This window comes from Triturus cristatus, chromosome 7, assembly GCF_964204655.1.
Source record: "Triturus cristatus chromosome 7, aTriCri1.1, whole genome shotgun sequence".
Classification (NCBI taxonomy): domain Eukaryota; kingdom Metazoa; phylum Chordata; class Amphibia; order Caudata; family Salamandridae; genus Triturus; species Triturus cristatus.
Genome location: NC_140590.1, coordinates 1,278,291,578 through 1,278,317,919, shown reverse-complemented (window position 1 = coordinate 1,278,317,919; position 26,342 = coordinate 1,278,291,578). Strand labels below are relative to the sequence as shown.

General features: G+C 46.4%; 1 protein-coding gene across 1 annotated transcript in view; it reads right to left on the bottom strand.

The window, feature by feature from the left end:
* LOC146811825 (polymerase delta-interacting protein 2-like) overlaps positions 1–26,342 on the bottom strand; it is a 128,969-nt gene that overhangs the window by 32,437 nt on the left and 70,190 nt on the right. Inside the window, exon 6 of the mRNA XM_085618817.1 lies at positions 25,825–25,932. Coding sequence (XP_085474943.1) covers positions 25,825–25,932 — 108 coding nt within the window. The remainder of the gene's footprint in view (positions 1–25,824; positions 25,933–26,342) is intronic.

Here is a 26,342-nt window from a genome sequence, read left to right as displayed (position 1 = left end):
GTCTGCACTGCTGGTGAAGACTTCATCCAGCATGTAATCCGATTATAGGAGTGGCAGAAGCTGGTCAATGACTACGTCTGCATTGCTGGTGAAGACTCCATCCAGCGTATGACTTGCTGTGTGAGTGGGAACATCTATTAGTTGGTGTAGATTGAAGCTGTTGAGCGTATCAACCGATTGCCCAGAGTCCTTGTTGGAGGACAGTTCTAGCTGAAAGTTAAAGTCCCCTACCAACGTAAAACTGGCATGAGTCATGCAGTATTCCATAAAAGACTGGATTTTATTGATATAGCCCGTAAGATTGATACCAAACTTAAGTGCTTCACAGTCAAGCTGAACCATTGGGGTGAAACTCGCCTCAAGCATGTTGGGATATACAATTGCCTGCTCTCCTCTCTCTTCCCGTGGGGGGGGGGGGGGGGGGGGGGGGGGGGGGGTAGCACATACACGTCTTGATGTTTGGATCAGACCCGCTATTGGCCCAAGTCTCCGTAAGAAAGCAGATATCAGGATTATGCTGGCACATGAAATCTGCGAATTCATATTTGTTCTTAATGAGCGACCTGGTATTAAGGAGAACACAGCAGTGTGTCTTGGCGCCCCTCTGCCCTCTTACTATTTCACTAAAAAGGGCTCTCGGGGTACCAGGCATTGGCCCCACCCCTATATAGGGGGAGAAATTGCATGCACCTCAGAAATATTCCTTGGAACTTCCACACAGGTTATGGGGGAGACAGTGGCTATTGGGTCCAGTATAGCATAGGGCAAGGAGTTCCTCTCCTATGTAAGAGACAGGGGTCCTGGCCCCTGGCGCCGTCCAGGCAAGGACGAGCACAGACAGGCTTGCCTTAGGCGCACCTTCGGCGCGCCAGCGTCCGCTGTGCGGCCGGCCCCTCTCTCACATTTATGGCAGAAGGTGGAGAGGGACTAGAGCGCCAACCCCAAAAGATGGCAGTCGGCCCCGTCTGGCCGGAAGTGAGGTTAGAAGTGGAAGATGTATCCACCTCCCCTCGGCTCCCACCACAACAATCCGGAAAACCCGGTGGTGGACCAGAGAGCCAGGGAAACACCCGCCATCAACTCTGCGCAGGGAAACCAGTAAGACCAGCTTTAAAATGCTCCCGTAGCCTCCCCCTGTGACAGTACCCCCCCACGAGTTGGCAGTGCCCGGTTATGGCTGGCTAACAAAGGTGCACAGTTTGAAACTATAAAAACGATATAACAATAAAAAAATGTTAAAAGAAGGTAAAAGGCACCTCTCGCCTCAAAGCGAACTGAATCCGCTGCGCGGCCGGCCCCTCTCCTGCATTTATGGCAGGAGGTGGAGCCGGACTAGAGCGCCAACCCCAAAAGATGGTGGTCGGCCCTTTCTGGACGGAAGTGGGGCTAGAAGCGGAATTTGTATCCACCTCCCCTCGGCTCCCTCCACAACAATCCGGAAAAGCCGGTGGTGGACTAGAGAGCCAGGGGAACACCCGCCATCAACTCTGCACAGGGAAACCGGTAAGACAAGCTTTAAAACGCTCCCGTAGCCTCCCCCTGTAACAGTATCCCCCCCACGAGTTGGCAGTGCCCGGTTATGGTTGGCTAACAAAGGTGCACAGTTTGAAACTATAAATACGATATAACAATAAAAAAATGTTAAAAGAAGGTAAAAGGCAGCTCTCGCCTCAAAGCGAACTGAATCCACTTTAGTACCAATGTAAGTCCCTAGTAAACAGTACCCCAGGTACTTAAGGCAAGGGTACTAAAGGGGGTTCCCCAGGGCTGCAGCATGTATTGTGCCACCCTAAAGAACCCCTCACCTAACTCATGCCGACTACCATTGAAGGCTGCATGTCTTGGTACAGACAAAAGTGAAAACATGACATGGCACACATCCCTGTGTGCCATGCCTACAGACACTTCATGCAGTATAGATAAGTCACACCTACACAGGCCTTACAGCCCTAAGGCAGGGTGCACTATACTACATGCGTGTACATATCTGCATGAGCCGACATGCGCCTGTGCTGGCCAGTCCAATTCCTGCCAGTGCAAGTGACCAAGGAAGCCATTTTAACTACATGTGCTGGACATTGGTGTAAAACGAGTTTGCCAGCTACATGATGGCTTCACTAAATCCAAAGATGTTTGGTATCAACATCTTATTTTAATAAACCCACACTGATTCCAGTGATGGATTCATTAATAGATGCACCCAGAGGGCACCTTAGAGGCACCCCCAGAACACCTACCAACTACTAGTATGCTGGTTGACTGGTCTTTACCAGCCTGCCACCACATATGAGTTTCTGACCCCAAGGGTGACAGTCTACGCTCTCAGGAGATCAGAGACACTGCCTCCTGCAGTAGAGGGTGTTTTACACCACCTACAGCAAGATGACCTTTAAATTTGCATTCCAAGGAAGGGAGCTTCAATGAGCTCGCCGCCTTTGGTATGTGAATCGGTCTTCCCTCAGAGGTAATGCAAACCCCCTAACCATGGCCCATTTGGTGCCTGGACTGGTGGGAAAATAAGTACACAGAGTGGCGTGTTCACCCTCCGGCTAGTTCCACCCCTCAGATGGGTTACCTGATGTGGGCACGAAATTTAAAAGTCTGCCATCTTTGTGATCCCAGAATTTGGAACTCTGGGACAGGGTATTGCCCACAGAAAGTCATCATAGAGGGGGCGTAGTGACCCAGGGGGGTAAGTAGCCCATTGGCTACTATTCTACACTCCCCTAACGCTCCTAAAGTTGGTATTTAGAGGGCCCCTGGCACCAGGAAATCAGATCTTGCCAACTTGAAAGAAGAAGATGGACACTGAAGAGTCACAAAAGCAAGAACAGAAAACCAGCAACTGACTTGGCGCCAACACTCCCGGCCTGTCTGCTGTACTCGACAAATGCGTCAAAGACAACTCGTAATGCAGCTGCCTGTGCCTCCAAAAACCTGGCAGACTTCCAGCCTTCCCCAAGACTCAGGAACACCAGTGGAGTAGCCAAGCTGCTCCCCTGCATCCTGCGTGCACCCCAGAAAAGCTGCAAGGACTCCGGGCTGCCAAAACCCCAACACCAGAAAGCACCATTGCACTAATGCCCCTTAGCATGAGTTGATGTGGGCCAACAAGTCAGCATGGTCCCCAGACTCTCCAGATCCGAAGCCCACCGTGGGTTTACTAATTGTGGACTTCCCGCCACCTACAGTCTCTTTGTTCTGGCCCTCACTACCGTGAGTGTCTCCGGTCACAGAAACCCGATGCACCCTGCCGCGCCGGCCAGAGGAGAAGAGGACCAAAGGTGTCCCTCCATCGCCAAGCATCGTGAGACCTGAGCCACCGTGTTGGTTGAACGGGACTGGCCCCAGTCCCAGCCCCTTTTTTACCAGCCCGAACCCCATTGACTTAAACTGAGCACCTGACGCTGTGTTGACCTCTGCACTCGGCTGCCACAGTGCTCCCTCAATTGACGTGTTGGTGCTGCCTTGTACCCTGCCCAAAACTCACCTAAGTCCAGAAGATTGGTCCTGTAAGTTGCTGTAATCAACTGTATTCAGTGTAGATCTTTCCTCCACAGAATAACATTACCACTCCAGAAATTGCAATATGTCGACTTTTAAAAACTGTAAATATTTCTAACTCGAAACATACTTACCTGACGTGATGATTTCAGTGCTTAAATATATATAATGTTACGTGTTATTTTTATAAATTGGTGTGGATCTCTTTAGAGTCTTGTGTATCATTTATTGGCTGTGTACATGCAGGAGATGTCTAACCCTCCTCTCTGATAAGTCTAAGGCTGCTCCACCACACTTTTCCCTAAGAGAACACACTGGGATTGCTAGAGTAAGCCCCTGTCCACTTATAAGGAATTTGTACACACTTTGGTAAACAGGTCAGAAAAGCAAAAATAGGCGCTCTGCACTACGAATGGGGAAAGTAAAAACCAAGACTATCTTTGAATGGTGCTCAAAGGAAAGAGGGTCAGTTACCAAACAACCCTAATATGTCCCTCAGAAAGGAGGAACAAACTGTATTAACAAACTAATCCGAGCACTCAAAGGTTAAAAAGTAAATATCCATTCCTACAGTAGGTGCTGTAAAGTCCACTTTAATCCAATTCTTCTGTTCGAGCCAAAAGAGGTGTAATCCATAGATCTTCGTATACCACATGTGCCAGACCGCCTATCAGTTGGCCACATCACTCTGATGTTATACTGTAAGTCGTTTTCACTCACTTACTTGTTGACTGAACTGTTCTATCCTGGTTGTGTAATTCTACCTTGGTTGGAACTTTCATTTGGCTGTGTTTTTTTAATATATGATTTTACATCACAATCAAGTAGCACTCATGGCATTACCACGCGAATTTTACATCGCAAGTGGCATTACCACGCAGCTTTTCACTTCGGAGCATTCTACCACGCATTCAATATGTTACCACTTCCCTTAGTTTTTACATTTTCTTTAGGGGGGGGGGGAGCCCCCCCCCCCCCCCCCCCCAGCCCCCTTTTTTTTCCGTATGCATTTTGCATTTTTAAAATTTTTATTTATATTCAATATTCACCTGCACGCCTTGCACCAGCAGCCTTTCCTTCCACCAACAACTGAAACAAGCGTGAAAACACACCTAAAACGACTGTAAAAATCAAAAAAGGACTACTCAAATGACGTACGCGCAGGACGCAGGAACGTAGAAGACGATGAAGATTGATGAAGATACTTGCGTGGTAAAGACGATCGATGAATGAGACGCGTGGTGAAGACGTTTATGTGGTAAGTGTACCGTAGTAAACGTAACACGTTGTAAAGCCTTTGTGGTAAAGGATGTTTCCCGTGTTTTTTGTGAAGATTTATGGATTACACCTCCTTTGGCTCGAACAGATTAATTGGATTAAAGTGGTCTTTACAGCACCTACTGTTGGATTGAATATTGACTTTTTCTTAACCTTTGAGTGCTCAGATTAGTTTGTTAATACACTTACAAAGGGATAACTAGACAATGCACACGGTTATCTCTTTTTGATATACTATATAAAGAGAGCGCTTCCTACACTAATTTCAACGAGCACTTTTTGTTCAAACTGGTAGAAGAGGAATTGAAGGATTGAGAGTGAAGATTAGTGTGAATACCAATTCGATTTTTTATTTTTTTTTTTAAAACCTTTATTCAGTTTATCCGGAACACAGCTATTCAGCCGACAACCCGGAGGTTCGGCAGCTTAGGTGAAGCAACATTGAAATGCATTCGCACTGAACCGACAGGAGAATCAGATAAAAGGTTCAATTTTAAAGAAACACCAACACAAACCAAACCCTTGCAAGGCGTTAAGCTTCGAGTGCACATGAGGGGTGCCCATCAGGGGGAGTTAGTCCCATTCATCTACCAGAGACAACACTATAATGAGAGGAGGGAGGGGGAAAGCAGAGACCCACAACAGGCAATCAGTCATCAACAATACGAACATAGCCGGAAAGAATGTCAAGGGGAAAGCTGCTCCTCTGGCTGATCCAGATCAGGGGGCAGACAGATGTCCCCTCTGTAGTGGTTCCATCGCCCCCATACTGCATGCCATTTCCGCGGGCGCCCTCTAGCACAATACACCGTCTTTTCCCTGAGCATGCTCCAGTCCATATTTTCCTTCCACGCTGCCAGCGCGGGAGGCACTGCCGAGCCCCACAGGCGCGCAATATCCCGCTTAGCCACCATGTTCCCCAGGGTCACCCACTGAGTTTGTGCGTCATCGAGATCGGTAGGACCCCAGACGTTCAAAAGACAACACCGCGCCTCCGGTTGCATGACAATGCCCGTCACCTCCCCCATCACTGCATGGACTCGCCTCCAAAACTCCACAATCACGCCGCATTCCCAGATGATATGTAGGAAGGTGCCCACCATGCCGCAGCCTCGCTTACATAAACCCTGCTCAGAAAAACCCATACGGACCAACCTAGGGCCTGTCACGTAGACTCGAAGTATTTTGAGCTGCACCAGCCGCAGATGCGACGGAATCGCAACCTCCTTAGGAGAGGAAACTGCATATTACCAGTCCTCATCATCCAGTTCGAGGCCGTCCCTAGTCCATTGATCCCGCAACCCACGAAGAAGGTCAGCCCGGACATTAATCAGCTTCTTATAGATGAGAGAGATCGTGCTCTCCGGCATATGGCCATCCAGAATTCGGTCCTCCAACGGAGAGGACGCAGGCACCTTCTCACCTTCTACAATGACCGACTGCAAGGCGTGACGCACCTGGGCATAGCGGAAAAACTCAGTGTTCCCCAACTCATACTCCTTCTGCAGCTCCTCAAAGGACTTCACCTTGCCCCGAGCCAGCAAGTCTCCCACCCTTGAGATTCCGATCAAATCCCATTTCTCGAACCCTTTTGTATGCCAAAGCTTCCCCAGGATATCCGAGTCAAACAGCGGGGTAGCAAGGGTAAGTCTGCCCCTCCAACCCAGGGAGTCCGTCGCCAACTTCCACACCCGCACCGCCACCCCAGTGGGCCCCGTAAGGGACAAGTCCAACGACTTCAAGTACAAGGCTCTGTGGTAATTACCGCCACGCAGCAGCCACCGATCCATAGCGATGCCGGGGCTCAACGCCGAGCCATAGACGCCATGATTAATCGCGCACAACTGGGTAGCCCAGTAGTATCTGCGAATGTCCGGAAGCGCAATACCACCATCGTACCACGGAAGCGTCAACTTAGCGATCGCTATGCGCGGTCGCCCATCCCACAATAGCGAGCGTTGGAGGCTTTCGACCTCTCTAAAGTAACTAGTCGGGACCCAGTCAAGAGTATTCTGCAAGGCATAGAGGAAACGGGGAAGAGACATCATTTTAAACAACGCGGCGCGTCCGAGGAGAGAGAGCGGCAGCCTCCGCCATCCCGCCGCATCCCGCCGCAGACGCGCCAGGGGGGGGAGCAGATTCTTCTCATATCGCAGGATGGGGTCAGTGGAGATGTAGATCCCCAGATACCGGAAGCCCTGCTGGGCGATCTGGATCGAACAGTTTCGGGGGACAGGCGGAACATCGCCACACAGTACATACAGATATGACTTACCCCAGTTGATAACAAGGCCCGAGTTCCTACCAAAAGAAGTCAAGACGTCGCAAACCACTATGAGAGACTTCTGGGGCGAGGCGAGGTATAATAGGATGTCGTCGGCGTAAAGTGAGATACGATCCTCATAGTCGGGCGACCATCGGAGGCCACGTATACTCGGATGCCATCGTATCCACGCTGCAAGCGGTTCAAGAGCAAGGGCGAACAACAAAGGCGACAGGGGGCAACCCTGCCGGTTGCCCCTCCCAAGAGGAAACGGCCTGGAAGCCCTCCCGTTTACCACAACACTAGCGAGGGGACCCTCATAAAGCAACCTCACCCAGTCAACAAATCCAGGTCCAAAGCCGAACTTGGCTAGTACCACCCACAGGTATGCCCACTCCACCGTGTCAAACGCCATCGTGGCGTCAAGAGACGCCACAATAGCCGGCTCCCGCAGCGTGTCCACCCTAGCAATCACACCATGGAGGCGCCTAAGGTTCAATGCAGTGTTGCGATGCGGAATGAAGCCCGATTGGTCCGGGTGGATCAAGTCCTCAAGCACCCAGACCAAGCGGTTCGCCAGGATCTTAGCGAGGATTTTCGGCTCAGCATTAAGAAGCGATATCGGCCGGTAGGAACTACACTTGTCCCGAGGCTTACCGTCCTTATGCATCACCACTATGGTTGCCAGTCGTTGATCAAGCGGCAGATACCCGTTCACCCGCGCCTCCACGAACATGGCGCGCAGGTGAGGAGCGATCTTATCCGGACAAAGCTTGTACAATTCGATAGGCAAACCGTTCGGACCGGAGGCCTTACCCGAGTTCAACGCCCGAATAGCACCCGCCACTTCATCAACCGTTATATCACCATCCAGGTCGTCCCTATCTACGTCAGAGAGGCAGGGCAGAGCAATATCACGCAAGAGGTCACACGAGTCGGCAGTCGGCCTGTCCGAAACCGAGGTGTACACTACGCGGAAATAGTCCGAGAAACACTGGACTATACCGTCGGGGTCAGTAACAACCGCTCCCTCCTCCGTCGTTAACTCCGGCACCACTCTATTGACCCGCTCTTTTTTGTACAACCAAGCTAGCAGTTTCCCGGCCTTATCCCCAACATCATACAGACGGCCCTGCTGCTCCCTGCTAAGGGTCTTGGCAGCATTCTCCGCCAAATCCCTGTACTCCGACTGCTTCAAACTCAGATTATGCAGCGTATCCGCTGCCACCCCCTCCTCCAGGGTCACTTCTAAAGCCGCAATCTCATCCTCAATCTGCACCACCTCGGCATCTTTCCGTCGACCAATTCGATATTTGAAACTCTCCTCAAAGGAAGATGCAACAGGCATACAGTGACTGCAACTTTCTACAGTTCTTTACTCCAGGAAGCGGAGGGGCTTGGAAAACGATGTGAGAGTAAAACTGTGTGTAAAAAACAAGAATGAGTGAGACACAGCGTGTGAGAGCCAAAAGAAGAGAATCAGAGAGTGAGGGAGACAGAGCGTGCAAGAGATACTTTCCAACCGCAAGTGAAATGATCTCATGTAACTGGGCAGGTGGGGGGGCGGGGGGGGGGGTCTAGTATTGAGGGACATTTGTGTACCATGAGATGCAAGGGAAAGGTTAATCTCAGCACCATTAGCAAACTTTCTCTGTAATAGAAAGCAAAGTGGATTTTATTTCATTACCAGCTGAAAGGGATTTACTTGTAAATGCCCTTGCATATTGGTTTGTAACATTGACTGGGCAGAAATAGTTGCAGTGCAGGGCAATTCAGACAACATTTGTAGAGAGCGGGGGCACCACAGAGTTCCCATGCTATCTCGGGAAGAGAAAGAGTTAATTCTTCTATCCTGGTGGGATAGTGAAGGGATTTGCCTCACCTTGTCTTGACACACAGAAGTGGCGAATGAATGTTGGGACACTGCATCCCCTGCTTGTTCTGGAGGGAGCATTAGGGCAAGGCAGCACCTTATTCTACTGGGGTCTGTCCTGGTGGAGTCTATTTTACATTTAAATCCCCTTTCTTTGCGCCCAGATCCAAGCACTAGTCTTTATTTGTATACAAAAAAAACTATTAGGATTGAAATTTTTTAAAGTTGGTGGGAACATTCGGTCTCTGGCTAACTATTGTATACTCTAGCATCAGTAGCGGGGCCAAGGAGCTTAGTTATCTTACCTTGGAGATCAATCAAAGCAGAACCCTAGTCCATCCCAAACTCCAGCCCTACGATTACTGCTGGGAAGGGATTATTAAAAGCAGAGGGCATCAAAATGCAACATCAGAGAAGGTACTTTGTGAAGAGCATGCGAGTAGTCTGTATATTTCCACTTCTATCTAAACTATCAGCTAAAGTATAAGTGCATATTGTGCCGATATTGAATGTCAGCACAAATATTATGTGTTTAGATTATGTATATAGATACTCCAATGCGGTCTGAATAACTGCCACTTTTCTGTCAAAGCTTATTGCCTGGGGAAATTAAGATTTTAGCTCCAAACACAACTTGCGATGGACACCACTACAGAGCTGCTCACAGCAGAAGTGCATTGATTTTAGGTTGGTGGTGGCAGTCTAGAATTGTAAACTAATCACAGATTGAGTGATCAATAAAAATATTACTATTCCCCCCTCCATCGTTCCACAGATCATAGAGCAGGAATGGGTCAGCAGATACCATAACGCATATCTTGTTCCAGGTAGCTGGGCCATGGGGCTGTTAAATGACCCTCTCATCGGTCTACTTGCCACTGGTTAGGCTCTTGCAAAAGAAATAACTGCCACCTTATCTAGAGGTAACATATTGTGGAAAGTAAGGGAGTTATGTTGAACAGATGGAGATATGCGGCTGCTCTATACCAAAGGAAGAACGGACATCATTTTCTTAGCTAGGGTTAGTCTCCAGAAGGATATAGAGGAGCAATTGGGGAGGTACTTTAAAAGGTAGAAGCATGGGAATTCAAATACACATCAGAAACCCTCCATCACTGCAGAGATTACCTATGGGACAGGGTCAGGGCATGAAGATGGTTGCTTCACAAACTTCTCCAGCTCTCTGGCCACAATATTGTAAATCCAAGGTTTTCTGGTAATGTTCAGGGATGAAGATCAATGTTTGGAAAAATATGTTGTTTAAAAATATCCCATACCCAATTACTGAAGAGTTTGGCTCTGTAGACCTCCGGACTATCAAACTGTAGGTTTCCTGGCAGGCAAAGTGGAGGAAAAGCAATCAGACTGGATCACTAGGTGATTAAAATGCACCTCCCTATTAAATGGAGATGTACACACAAATTGTAATTCAAAATCCTCTTTAGTGGTAAAGCTGGATTTTAAATTACTATTCAGAAAATGCTATATTTAGAAAGTTATACGAGAAGGGTATACAGTTCCTCTAGTTGTACAAGAGTGTGAAGAGTACACTCATCCTTGGAATCAAGACAAGGTGGGGAGCAATGTCTAGTTGGCCTGAAAGTGTACTAGTATGTGCAGGGTGGGGGAACCCACATTGGTGGAACTAAAACCCTCACACACCCAGCAAGCTAGGTGTCATGCTTCATCATCTGGGTTTTGCTCCTCGTCGGGTCGGCGCTGCAATTCCCGACGGGCACCCAAAGATGGGGCTCTTTAGCGGAGATCTTTTGTTCCTTGCCGAAGGTGAGTGCAAGTGAGGGCCAGGTAGGTGTAGATGTTAGTGAGTGTGTTTTAAAATGGGGTTGGTTAGTCTGAATAATGGATTTTATTCGGTCAGTAAACCACCCTATTAAAAACGAAGTGAGAGGCGGTGGTCTTGACTAAGTGGGTCAGAGACTACTCTGCTCTGCTCAGGTGGTCAACATGTTTCATGCCTCAAGGTCAGGGGGATCCAGCGGCAATTCATCAGGACCGGTGAAATAAACTATCTACAAGATTGTGAGGGTGCGTAGCTAATTGTTTACAATGGTGTCTGGATAAAAACTACCCTAGGGAAGTGTCAGAAAAACTAAACACTTCCGTTATGGATTGGCCTAGAGGAAAAGGAAAGAAGAAGCAAAACAGGCCAACAAAGTACGTTAAAAACACACTTAGTCATATATATACAATTCGTAGTATGGAGCCAAGGACTCCTCATATGCATGTCCACTATAAAAGCAATTGCGCTAAACAGGAGTGATCATGCATAGGTGGATGCATTGTGCAGGTGCGTGTCAAGTGATAAACATCCGAACCACTCAGATTCTTACGTTATGAGGTCTGGTTATGCTCACCTAACGTTATAGAAAGTGCCGCTCCAGTCGGTACATGGCGAGCCTCTTGGGGTGGCGTGTTAGCCTACTGTAAATAATAGTACAATAGTGAAAAAGCAAGAGGCTCACACAGGTAGGTGTGCCCGAGTAACACACTCACTGGTGCTAGGTCTAATCAGGGCAAGGTTAGCAAGGTCCCCCGGGAAAAAGGTGATCGGAAAACCGCCGCCCGAGGAGCGACCCGACCCCCGGCCCGAGCGTCTCGCAAGGGAGGACACGAGGAAGCCTAAGGATCGGTCCGCTGCCACAGCTGCGGTCAGCCGTCTACCGAAATAAAGGGGATCTCTGCTCGTTCAGTCTAGCGGTAAAAACGGGAAGCAACTACTTACAGTTCTGTCGCCCAAGGGTGGTTTGTAGACCTACCCCGCTCCGCCGAAACCGGGAAGTGTGGTTTGCTTCCCGCTGATCAGTTAAAAACCAATCCGGTCAGGTGTAGGCGAGTTCTGATTGGGCATTTGAAAGCTGACGAATTAGTTCGGAAAACAGCCTCGTCTTCATAGGGTGACTACGGGCGCCATCTTGGAATGGGGTATTATGCTAGGTAACAGATGGTGTAAGTATATATAAGAGGTCAGAGGGTTCTTAGAAGTAATCAGTGAGCTTCATAAAGTACTCATCTGATGTCTCCCTGTCAAAGCCTGGAAAGGTCACGCATTGTATGTATAATGTCATGAATTGGAAATCATATATATATACACTACGGGCGCCATCTTGGAATGGGGTATTATGCTAAGTAACAGATGGTGTAAGTATATCTAAGAGGTCAGAGGGTTCTTAGAAGTGATCAGTGAGCTTCATAAAGTACTCATCTGAAGTCTCTCTGTCAAAGCCTCGAAAGGTCACGCATGGTATGTATAATGTCATGAATTGGAAATCATATATATATACATATATGAATGCATAATTGGCGTTAAAACAGGCATAGCGGGAGGCTTCGAAATGTCAGTGTATGTCAGTGATATCTTATAAGGGTTACAGGGTATGTCCGATCGCTATCAGTAATGTAAATCAGAGCCCCTCCCCTGTGTCCTTCGTCAGGACAGGATTAGTGCTTAAACTCGGGCATGTATCCAGATCTCAATGTGTCAAAGTACCCCATGGTATGTCGTCATTCAGACCTCGTGTGTCAGATGCCAATTTGTGTACCCATCTTTGTTCTAATCTGAACAGTGCTTGTGATGTCATGCCTGGATGGGGCAGAGGAAGAGGGCGAAGGCGAGGAACACAGCATGTCCAGTGGCAGGACCAAGTCCAGCCCCCGATGGAGACCCGGAGCCAACGCAGGGGCAAAAGGACCTAGTAATCAACCTTTCTGAAAGACCACTCAACAACATTGAACTGCGAGTGATTCGCAAAGGACTAGGTTTTGTACCCACACCTAAGATTGACAAATTCAGGGAAGCATGCGAACTGCATAGTTTCTTTAGAAAGATTCGCCTAAAAGCCTTCTTTCACAACAAATCTGTTATAGATACAGAACACACAGACACTGGACTGCATAATCCATCAAACTTTACCCCCAGCGCTGGTATGGTTCCCCCAGAAGTCCTAACCTTTGAAAAAGCGATACTCAAAGATCTTGCCGTGACACGAGACAGGTCCAACACTTTCTATAATCTCTCAAAAGAGGAAATGAATGCAGCCAGGGCCCTGGCTGACGACCACTCAATCACAATCAAACAAGCAGACAAGGGTGGGGCTACAGTCATCCAGTCCACCCTTGACTACGAGAGAGAGTGTCGGAGACAACTAGGTGATCGGAAATACTATACACCTATCACTTTAGACCCCACTCCTAGGTTGAAGGACGCCATCAATAGCCTGACCCTGGAGGCTGAGACCAATGGGTGGATCACAAAGAAAGAGGCCGATTACCTTAATACACGGAATCCTGTAACACCATACTTTTACACTTTGCCAAAAGTCCATAAGGGAACCTTTCCGACCCCAGGTAGGCCTATTGTGTCCGGGATCGGCTCCGTCCTAGAGCCACTGTCCAGATTTGTGGATCACTTCTTACAACCCCTGGTCCAAAGAATACCGTCTTATATCAAAGATACCAGTGACATCCTAAGAACAGTAGAAGGGTTTGCACCTAATGGGGAGATCAGCCTCCTGGTCACCTTAGACGTGGAGGCGTTATACACAAATATCCCACAACAAGCCACCCTAACTGTGATCGAAGAGGCCCTTCGTAAGGAAGACTGGACATCACCCACTCCTGTGTCTTTTATTATGGACCTAGCATCCCTAGCATTAACGGAGAATTTCTTTGAATTCAGGAACGAACTGTTCCACCAATGCCAAGGGACTTCTATGGGCAGCACATTTGCCCCTAGTCTAGCCTGCCTCTACATGGCAGCTTTCGAGGAAGAGATCATTCAGAGCCCTACCAACCCCTTTGACGAGAGTCTGATTATGTGGAGGCGTTTTATTGACGACATCCTCATCCTGTGGAAGGGGTCTTTGAGCAGATGTGAAGAGTTCTGTCGATGGATCAATACCCAGAACCCCTATTTAAAATTTACCAACCACATCTCTCCATCCCACATTGCCTTCTTGGACCTAGACATCAGATTAGAGTCCGGGGTGTTGACAACTAGCCTCTACAAAAAACCAACAGACAGGAACAGCCTGTTGCTGTATAGTAGTCACCACCCCAAAGCACTGAGGGACAACCTTCCTTTTGGCCAGTTTCTCCGTGTGAGGAGAAATTGCAGTTCTGTGTCGGACTACAAAAAAGAGGCAGACATTCTGGCAAACAATTTAAAAGAGAGAGGGTACCCCACCGTTACCATCACAAAAGCCATGAAACGTGCTAGGAACAACCCCAGAGAGGTTTTACTTGAGACCAAGGCCCGGGAACAAACTGAAACCTTGACATGTGTCACTTCGTTCACCCCGTCCTCTAACAACATGAAAAAAGTAATTAAGAAACATTGGGGCATTTTAGCTGCTGGGAACCTGTCTCTACCCCAACCCAGGTTTGCCTTTAAAAGAACGCAAAACCTTAAAGACATTTTGATCCACACTAGACCTAAAAAAGCAGCGCAGAATCCCCAGGTCACTCTATGGGGGCTTCCACCAGTCACTGGACATTTCCCTTGTGGAAATTGCACATCCTGCAAACAGACGATGACCACAAAGGAAGTGACTCTGTCCGATAGCTTAACCTGGATATTGGTACGTCATACAAATTGTAACTCTAAGAATTGTATCTATCTGTTACAGTGCCCTTGTACATTGAATTACATAGGGATGACGACACGGCCCATTAAGACACGCATCACAGAGCACAAAAGCAACATCAGATGCTTAAAGGAGACCACAAAACTGTACTGCCATTTTAAAAGTCTCCACCACACAGCAGACTCTTTAAGATGGGTCGTTCTTGAATCACATCCAGGCATGACATCACAAGCACTGTTCAGATTAGAACAAAGATGGGTACACAAATTGGCATCTGACACACGAGGTCTGAATGACGACATACCATGGGGTACTTTGACACATTGAGATCTGGATACATGCCCGAGTTTAAGCACTAATCCTGTCCTGACGAAGGACACAGGGGAGGGGCTCTGATTTACATTACTGATAGCGATCGGACATACCCTGTAACCCTTATAAGATATCACTGACATACACTGACATTTCGAAGCCTCCCGCTATGCCTGTTTTAACGCCAATTATGCATTCATATATGTATATATATATGATTTCCAATTCATGACATTATACATACCATGCGTGACCTTTCGAGGCTTTGACAGAGAGACTTCAGATGAGTACTTTATGAAGCTCACTGATCACTTCTAAGAACCCTCTGACCTCTTAGATATACTTACACCATCTGTTACTTAGCATAATACCCCATTCCAAGATGGCGCCCGTAGTGTATATATATATGATTTCCAATTCATGACATTATACATACAATGCGTGACCTTTCCAGGCTTTGACAGGGAGACATCAGATGAGTACTTTATGAAGCTCACTGATTACTTCTAAGAACCCTCTGACCTCCTTGATATACTTACACCATCTGTTACCTAGCATAATACCCCATTCCAAGATGGTGCCCGTAGTCACCCTATGAAGACGAGGCTGTTTTCCGAACTAATTCGTCAGCTTTCAAATGCCCAATCAGAACTCGCCTACACCTGACCGGATTGGTTTTTAACTGATCAGCGGGAAGCAAACCACACTTCCCGGGTTTCGGCGGAGCGGGGTAGGTCTACAAACCACCCTTGGGCGACAGAACTGTAAGTAGTTGCTTCCCGTTTTTACCGCTAGACTGAACGAGCAGAGATCCCCTTTATTTCGGTAGACGGCTGACCGCGGCTGTGGCAGCGGACCGATCCTTAGGCTTCCTCGTGTCCTCCCTTGCGAGACGCTCGGGGCCGGGGGTCGGGTCGCTCCTCGGGCGGCGGTTTTCCGATCACCTTTTTCCCGGGGGACCTTGCTAACCTTGCCCTGATTAGACATAGCACCAGTGAGTGTGTTACTCGGGCACACCTACCTGTGTGAGCCTCTTGCTTTTTCACTATTGTACTATTATTTACAGTAGGCTAACACGCCACCCCAAGAGGCTCGCCATGTACCGACTGGAGCGGCACTTTCTATAACGTTAGGTGAGCATAACCAGACCTCATAACGTAAGAATCTGAGTGGTTCGGATGTTTATCACTTGACACGCACCTGCACAATGCATCCACCTATGCATGATCACTCCTGTTTAGCGCAATTGCTTTTATAGTGGACATGCATATGAGGAGTCCTTGGCTCCATACTACGAATTGTATATATATGACTAAGTGTGTTTTTAACGTACTTTGTTGGCCTGTTTTGCTTCTTCTTTCCTTTTCCTCTAGGCCAATCCATAACGGAAGTGTTTAGTTTTTCTGACACTTCCCTAGGGTAGTTTTTATCCAGACACCACTGTAAACAATTAGCTACGCACCCTCACAATCTTGTAGATAGTTTATTTCACCGGTCCTGATGAATTGCCGCTGGATCCCCCTGACCTTGAGGCATGAAACATGTTGACCACCTGAGCAGAGCAGAGTAGTCTCTGACCCACTTAGTCAAGACCACCGCCTCTCACTTCGTTTTTAATAGGGTGGTTTACTGACCGAATAAAATCCATTATTCAGACTAACCAACCCCATTTTAAAACACACTCACTAACATCTACACCTACCTGGCCCTCACTTGCACTCACCTTCGGCAAGGAACAAAAGATCTCCGCTAAAGAGCCCCATCTTTGGGTGCCCGTCGGGAATTGCAGCGCCGACCCGACGAGGAGCAAAACCCAGATGATGAAGCATGACACCTAGCTTGCTGGGTGTGTGAGGATTTTAGTTCCACCAATGTGGGTTCCCCCACCCTGCACATACTAGTACACTTTCAGGCCAACTAGACATTGCTCCCCACCTTGTCTTGATTCCAAGGATGAGTGTACTCTTCACACTCTTGTACAACTAGAGGAACTGTATACCCTTCTCGTATAACTATTTCAGGGCTTGTATACTGGACCTCGTGAAATATAGCCCACCCGCTTTTATTTTTCCTTCGTTTGATTGTGACATTTAGAAAGTTGCCATTTTTCTGCCTAAACCAACTGCATCTTTCAGCCAGTGTTCTGGGTCACATGACTGACTGGTTCTGCTGTTGTGGGGTGTATATTGCTTCCACACAGTGATGCAAAGTAAGCTTAGGTGGGAGGGGAGAGGATATTCCTGACAGGATGGCTGGGGAGGAGTTGCACACTGCCCTGATTACATTTCAAAAGGGACCTATCTTCAGTACATGCAAAAGAACTTGACATAGGCCTGCCATTGCCTTTGTCACCCTGGACAGTTTGGAGCCAAGGGGAAGAACTGACCAGAACCAGGTTTAGTCAGGTCAGGGAATTCCTCTACACAAAGGCTGACACCAGGTACAAAAGTTGGGCCTTCAGAACCTCTCAGCAGAGCCCCCCTGTACCTGTGAAAGATTTAGAAAGAATGCCCTGCTGCCTGCGCAACAGGGACTTCCCTGCTGACTGGAATATCGGACCCGCTTGCCTAGAACCCAGGCTACCCAGAGTGACTCCTTGGTCAGCTGGCTGATTTCCTGTGTGAGTTCAGGGACACAACAAGTTTTCAGAGGCCTCCCTGCAACTGCCCAGAAGACAGGCACCAACTGAACCTCCCTGAGCCAAGCTGTTAGCCTGTGCAGTAGTGAGCCCCGAAACCTAAGAGGTGCTCCCCTCCGCCCCACCCCCTCAAGCCCTGGGCCCTTGGCTGGCATCAATGTGAATGTCTGCAAAGAAGGTGAAGATACAGATGTTTTGAGCTCCACGCGACTGGGTAGTGACCTCTTCGCATCAAGAATTAACTGCCCAAGACGACCGCCAATGCGAAGCTCCAGCGGGACCTTCTCTTCATGCAACAGGCGACGACTGTCAAACCAAGACCTATACTTCACAACAATAGCCCTCGATGATCGACAACATGAAGCTCCAGCGACAACAGACTCTTCGGGCCACAGCAAAGACCATCCGTGACGCACAACCGGCTCTTCGGGCCACAGCAAATACTGTGGACGCTTGACCTGCTCCTCGCATAGACGGTCTCCTCCCCGAAGCCCCAGCAACTGCAAAAAGCGCCCTTTGCGTCGGTCTTGATAAAGTAACTCTTCATCAGGACTAACCTGGTCCCTGTATCCGACCTGGGCTCCATAATGGTCGGCCTGAACTTGTGACTTTCTCCCAGTCTAGCGTGACCGGATAACCGCGAGTGGTCCTTTGTGGTACTTTTCTCTTCACTATTTTCACGGTAAATTCTGAAAACTCATATCTCCGGTTCTACTGATTCGATTTTTGTCATTTTGGTGTCAATTTATTTATTTAAATTGACTCTATTTCCTTTTATTTCGTTTGGGATTTTTCTTGTGTTGGGACTTCACTTTATTACTGTTTGAGGGCTGCATGAATATTTTATACATTGCCTCTCAGTCAGTGTTCCCCAAATTGTGGGTTGCAACCCATGGTGGGTTTCAAGCAGATTTTTGTTGAGTCACGAAAGTCCAAGCAATAAATTATGATGCCTTTAAATTCTGTATTTATCTAGACACTTTTGCTGCGCTTCAAAGACAAAGGTCAAATGTCAGGCTAGGTCTTCTGATGAATTGCTACTTATTTGTAATTTTTTTTCACATTGGGTTTGGGGTTTACAAACCCATCTCACTTTGCTGTCAGAGAAAAAAAATGTGTGACAATAGGTTTCACACATGTTATAGTTAGCTGGACATTTTACTGATAAAAAACCAATGAAATTCCCCCGTTATAGTACAGTTACTGCAGGTAACTATAACTCACGCGACCGCAATCCTCTGCTGATGCTAATACTGTATTTAGACACTTATTTGCCCATGTCTTCTTCCATTAAATTTTAGCTTTACATATATTACAAATATTTTTTTTTCATAAAGACACATATGTCATCAGCAGAAGATTGCGGTCGCGTGAGTTCTAGTTGCCTGCAGTAACTATAACGGGGGAATTTCATTGGTTTTTTATCAGTAAAATGTCCAGCTAACTATAACATGTGTGAAACCTATGGTTTTTTCAGTGAATTTGCAAGGTTTTTTAAATGCTAAGTTACTTTACGCCATTCGTGGCGTGCGCGCCCAGTTAACGCAGTTCGTTCCGTGCGCGCACGGTGCGCTTCGCGCACCGTGCGCGCACAGTGAGCACGCGGTGTGCTTCGCGCACCGCGCGCCCACTTTACGCAGTTAGTGCCGTGCACGCAGTGTCCACGTTAAGCGGGATGGGCCATGTACGCACGATGCGCTTCGCGCACCGTGCGCACATGGGGGACATATTTTGCGCATCTTTGTGAAATGTATTCTTTGTTAACTTCTTACATGTTTTATGCCATACACAAATGGTGCCCTTCGGGCACCATTTGCACACGGGGTGGGGAGAATGTGGCTAATTTTTTTTTTTTTTTACAATTTTTTACCGTACGCGTACGGTAAGCGTAATCGGCGATTTTCCGGAAAAAAAAAATTATTTATTTTTTGGGCTTGGGGGTGGTTTGGGGACCCCTGTATCAATGCTGGGTGGTTAGGATCTCATGAAACTGCCTCTTTACACATTTTTGGGGTTCGTTTTTGCTGCCCAACTCAGGAAGCGAGAGAGAAAATGGCGGCCGCCGCTTCCTGGTTTCGACCGATTCGAATGTTTACTAAGATCTAAGAGCCAATCAGAATCGCGCTCGCGCACGCCACAGTACGCGTACGGTAAGCGCACCGTAAGCTGCCACAGATATATATATTGATTTAAAGGCTATTTTCTCAGAATCTACTGAACAGATTTACACCAAACCTACAAAAGGCACTTCCTTGACCTGGGGACTACCTCTCTGCCAAATTTCATTAAATTCTGTTCAGCCGTTCGGGCTGTAGCCCTGTCTAAAGGTCCTATGGAAAAATGCATGGGAAAAACGCGTTTTGGGACCCCCCTTTTATTTCAGCCCCCGCTTGACGAATCCCCCCGAGACTTTCAGGGTAGGAGCGGAGCGTAGCGCCCCACCTATTTTGAAAAATTCGCGAGGATTCGTCGACCGGCGCCAAAGTTATTCAAAATAGAATGTTGCGGATTTCCTATGGAAACGTGGTCCTAACTATAACTACCTACTGGCGACCGCCAGTAGGATGGATGGATGGATGGATGGATGGAGATATATATATATATATATATCTCCTACAAGAAGAGAGGCAGGGGACAATGGAAAGCCAAAAACTAATAAATCCAACAACCGATGAAACCTCAATAATCAATCTGACCACTATAACACTCACTGAGGAAGAGGAGAATATTTTAAAACTCTGCCTCTCCTATGCCCCACAGACAAATATGAACTACACAAATACAAGATTTGATATATATATTATGCTGTGCGCAAGTTGAAACACCGCAAGTTCTATCTAATGAAAAGTAAAAATCTGGCGGTTACAACAACACCCGATAGTCCAGATGATGTTACAGCATCAGGGACGATTATACCCAGCGGCATTGTTGATCTGTGGATGATAGAAGGTTCGGATTCCACAGCGATCCTATCCGCAGGAGCAGGTGGTACAAGCAGCAAGGATACTACAAAACAAATATCACCAGCTACACCATTTAAACCTACTTCAACTTTCATCCCAATATTGATACGGGACTCTATAGATATATTCAACGAGAATGTAATCTCTCAGATCAAAGAGTTACATAAGAAAAACAGTCACAAGAAACCTAGATTTGATATGAGGAACAAACAATATGAGTCATTGATCCACAAATTGAGTAAGGATATGAAAACCATAGTACGGGGCAGTGATAAAGGTGGCAACATCGTACTTATGACCAAGACAATGTATGACAAAGAGGCCTATTCCCAGCTCAACAATAGAGAGCATTATGAACGAAGCAATGTATCTAAGGTAAAAACGATGCAAGCCGAATACCATAAAAAATTATCTAAATGGAGAAACAAGGCAATGTTGACTGACGACGAATACAAATTTTTGAGGCATGATCATCCAACAATTCCATTCATTTATTTTATCCCTAAAGTCCACAAAGACATGGAGAACCCCCCGGGCAGGCCTATTATCTCTGCTAGGGGTGGGTTACTGGAAAAAACATCAGTCTATATAGACTATTTTTTGCAGGGAGCTGTAAAGTCACTGGAGTCTTATGTTCAGGACACTGGGGATTTCTTGTACAAGTTACAAGCGGTTGAGTGGAAGGAAGACTATTGGATGCTAGCGTTGGATGTCTCATCACTATATACAAGCATACTTCATGAGGACGGCACAGCAGCAGTAGTATATTATTTATCCAAACGGGAGGAACAATTTAAGAATCACACTGCTATGCTGTTGGAAATGCTTAATATTTGTCTGAATAACAATGTTTTTATGTACAACAACCTGCTATACCGTCAGTTGCAAGGAGTTGCTATGGGGGCCAGTTTCTCTCCAAGCTATGCATGTTTGCACATGGGGGCTTGGGAGGAACTGGTCCTCAAGACGGAGTTTAAAGAGGTGATGAAAACAAATATTGTTGCTTGGTATCGATTTATAGATGACTTGTTTGTAGTATGGCAGGGTGATAGGGAATCAACTGAAGCATTTGTCAGAGCTATAAACATCAACACACTTAATCTCAATTTTACGGTCACCATAAGTCAAACAAGTGTCACCTTTTTAGATACGGAAGTGTATATTGCCAATGGTGCGATTGAAACCAGATTATTTAGAAAAGCATCGGCCGGCAATACTATTCTCCATGCGGCCAGTGCCCATCCCCAACATCTGATTGCCAGCATACCATTTGGGGAGATGCTGCGCCTTCGTAGAGTATGCAGCAATGAGGTGGAATTAGGTGAAGCCCAGGCAGCAAGTAAGAGTAGATTCTTACAACGTGGTTATTCAGAATCAATGATTGACAAAGCAATTACCAAATCTCGATTAAGGAAGAGACAGGATTTATTGGATAAGTATGGTCAAACCATCACCAGTAATCCGGTCTCTGATAAGGTTGCTGAAAGACCTAACAAGTTCAGAATCATAACGGGATACAATAAACAACAGAGAATTGTACCGTATTTTGAATCGCAATTGGCCTACGTTGAAGAGTGATCCCATTTTGGGACCGAAATTGCCATGCAGGGCTACCCTCACTTTTAGTCGTGCTCCCTCAATGAGGGACTGCCTCATCAATACAAATCCAGAAACCATAGAAAAGACCACATGGTTGCAAATCAATGGTGGATTTTTCAGATGTAAAGTATGCAAAGCATGTACACATGGGGTTAATACCAAAACTTATAAAGATGGGTTTAGTGACAGGAATCACAAAATAGAAAAGGTATTAACTTGCAAAACAGAATTTGCTATTTATGTGCTCCAATGCCCTTGTGCACTTAGATATGTGGGCAGCACCAAGTTAGAAGTACATAAACGCATCCTGCAACACCTAAGGGCAATTTCGAACCAGGACAATACATACCCGGTGGCTCGCCATTTCAAGGAGGTACATCATAGCAATAACAGGGAATTGACATTCTTTGTTATTGATGCTGTACCAGCGAGCAGGCGTGGAGGTAATAGGGAAGCAACGCTTCGCAGATTAGAAACCAAGTATATACTCCGCCTAGACTCTAAATTTCCGGGTGGGCTTAATGTTACAGAGGATCTGCATACTGCTCTAGGTTAGTATTTGATGCCCATCTGTACTTTGCACGTAGTAATTTTGAACTGTATATTGGATGGTAACTGCAATCTCCTGTACTTTGATGAAATTGGTTTTAGCAAAAGAGTTTATAAGGGTTTTTATCACGTTGAGTTTGATATTTTATCTTATGTACTATTTATTATTTTATAGTGAGTAATGAGCACCAGTATTAAGTTTTATTGTTGTGGACTCCTATGATCTATATATGTATCTACATATCGGGATGTAACTCAAATTCGTGATATATTCTAAACCCAGACACTTCTGCACTTTAAAACTAGTTTGCACTTTATTTAGCGGGACCTTGAAATTGGCTTCGTATTTGATTACTCATTTAACGACTAGGGATTTCTAGTAAGTACATCTTAATAATATGAAATACCCACCATGGCCGTTTATTAATCACTGTTAGCTCCAAGGATCAGATTTTGAGTATGACTGGGCCCAGTCTGCCCATTACATGTGTTTGCTAACACGGAACTGCTGCTATTTTGTTTTTAAAACAATTTTTCTTCTGATTATTATATTTATTGCTATTACACTTTATATGCACATTGCACTTTATTACACTCCACTTTGGTTACACAGCTGCAGAGGGTAGCGACAAAAACTGTGACACTGGTTAAATGAGTTGGAATATTTAGGGATTTAACCCATTATATCTAGATTGAGTAATTGGAAAGATGTAGGATGCTTGGAAGTGTAAACGCAAATGCTGTTTTGATTGCAATGCACAGACAAAAGCCAAAATTTGTAAACATGTAAAAAGAATATGTTGGCATTTTTGTGTTTTAGATTCAGCTATACACTATTGAAGCTTGCATTAGTAACTTGAATCAATGATGGTATTCATTTGCAACATTAAGACCTACTGTACACATTGTGCAAAGGTTAAGGCATTGTATATGGTAGTTGCTTGACATGCATAGTCTTTCCATTAGGTCTATGTGATTTTACCGGTATCACGTGCAGAGTGCGTTTCGCCTACAAAAGGGTGTGTCTACGATATTCACGTTGTCATGTGAACAAGGCTCAGGTGGAGCCGAAACGTTATGGCGACTAGCACGCAAGATTTTTAAATAAAGAAATTGCACCAAGATTGAGGTCCGTGTCTGTACTGTTGGGGGCCGGCGCCAGAAGTGGGCAGAGTCGACGGAGTAAGAGTAACGGAAAGCAGTGGAGATATATATATATATATATATACATATACATATATATTCCTCCAATTCGCTCCTGCTGCTTTGAAGAAGCACTCGACAGTCAGGTAAGTGAATGGACACTTTTATTGCATAGATGAAGATGGCATTTCACTCGTTATGTTCAATCCTGTAGCCTACGCGTTTCGGAGCTGTGCGCTCCTTCTTCTTGGGCTGTTGGTGAGTGCGGGATCAGCTGCTGCCAAAAATGTCCTGTGATTCACTGTGTCTTTCGTAGTGAATGAATGAGTCTCGTTTTCATAGTGAGTGAGTCTCGTTTCCGCTATAGTAGCGCTGTGAATCTTGGGACTTGTATTCTTTGCGTGCCGCTTTTCACCCACAGTGGGTCCCATACTTGTCCAACTATTGAAAGGGGGGAGGGAGCATAAAGTGTCCATTCACTTACCTGACTGTCGAGTGCTTCTTCAAAGCAGCAGGAGCGAATTGGAGGAAGATGTTATACGACGGCTTCGGTCGTAGAAGAAGCACCACCAGAATGAAAAAGGCGGGAGCCGACCAAGTCTGGGGCCGTGAAAACAGGAATCTTCCTCGTTTTAGCCGGCGCAGCAGGGGCAGTATACTAATGAGGATGACATTGTTCACCCGGGGCGCACTGGAGCGCCTGATTGCAGAGGATTAGTACTGAACCTCTGCTCCCTCCCCCCTTTCAATAGTTGGACAAGTATGGGACCCACTGTGGGTGAAAAGCGGCACGCAAAGAATACAAGTCCCAAGATTCACAGCGCTACTATAGCGGAAACGAGACTCACTCACTATGAAAACGAGACTCATTCATTCACTACGAAAGACACAGTGAATCACAGGACATTTTTGGCAGCAGCTGATCCCGCACTCACCAACAGCCCAAGAAGAAGGAGCGCACAGCTCCGAAACGCGTAGGCTACAGGATTGAACATAACGAGTGAAATGCCATCTTCATCTATGCAATAAAGTGTCCATTCACTTACCTGACTGTCGAGTGCTTCTTCAAAGCAGCAGGAGCGAATTGGAGGAAGATGTTATACGACGGCTTCGGTCGTAGAAGAAGCACCACCAGAATGAAAAAGGCAGGCGCCGACCAAGTCTGGGGCCGTGAAAACAGGAATCTTCCTCGTTTTAGCCGGCGCAGCAGGGGCAGTATACTAATGAGGATGACATTGTTCACCCGGGACGCACTGGAGCGCCTGATTGCAGAGGATTAGTACTGAACCTCTGCTCCCTCCCCCCTTTCAATAGTTGGACAAGTATGGGACCCACTGTGGGTGAAAAGCGGCACGCAAAGAATACAAGTCCCAAGATTCACAGCGCTACTATAGCGGAAACGAGACTCACTCACTATGAAAACGAGACTCATTCATTCACTACGAAAGACACAGTGAATCACAGGACATTTTTGGCAGCAGCTGATCCCGCACTCACCAACAGCCCAAGAAGGAGCGCACAGCTCCGAAACGCGTAGGCTACAGGATTGAACATAACGAGTGAAATGCCATCTTCATCTATGCAATAAAGTGTCCATTCACTTACCTGACTGTCGAGTGCTTCTTCAAAGCAGCAGGAGCGAATTGGAGGAATATATATATATATATATATATATATATATATATATATATATATATATATATATATATATATATATATATATATATATATATATATATATATATATAGGATAAAGTGTGACTGGGCTGGTAAGGACGTTTCCATAACCGAACAAAGATTTCGGACCCTTTGTAACCAGAAGAGAAGTATGAAGCATGGAGTGCATTAGAATATCTATTTCTAGACTGGCCTGGAGGAGAAAACTTATCAACTCAATTAAAGCATTACAACTGAGATGCCAGAAGGCACAACCATCATCCATACTCACAAACAGAGAAACAAAGTGTGCTTATATGGTGTAGCTTCTGGTCAAAGTAAAGGTTTTGACTCCCAATAAAACAGTATACAGCATTTTAAGGGGGATGGGTGCAAATGCTAGGAATGCCGTGGTGTTACAAGGGATGAGAAAAAAATCTTACCGTTCTCAGAGTTATATGCGAAAAACCTATTGAACAGCTCATGCTGAATGGGGCCCTGGTCACTGGAACTGTAGGGAAGGATGTCTTCATGGCTTACATAGTCCAGGCCTGAGGAAAAAAAAAGGAGTTAAACATGAGCAGGGTAGGAGGCAAAAAAAAGTGGGCAGCAGTAGGCAGGTGGGGGGAGAGTGCATCTCCAAAACAGACTGAAAGCATCACTTCCACAGTAAAAAACAGAATTAAGACATACAGATCACAGGCAAAAGTACATCCACAGTTGTAAAAATGAAAAGGTATGAAAACGTCTGTCGACCTGTTAGAGAAGTACAAAGACATCCATTTCCATCATGGGGTTGACATAAATATTCTCAGGATCCTGTCTCCAGTCCTCATAGAAAAAGGTCAAGGACAGATTCACAGACAGACATGGGTAACACACAGCACTGCCTAAAATAACATTAAGTAATGTTATGCATTTTTGTATTGAGCTACTGTGTCGCTCTGTTGGCTGCTCAAAT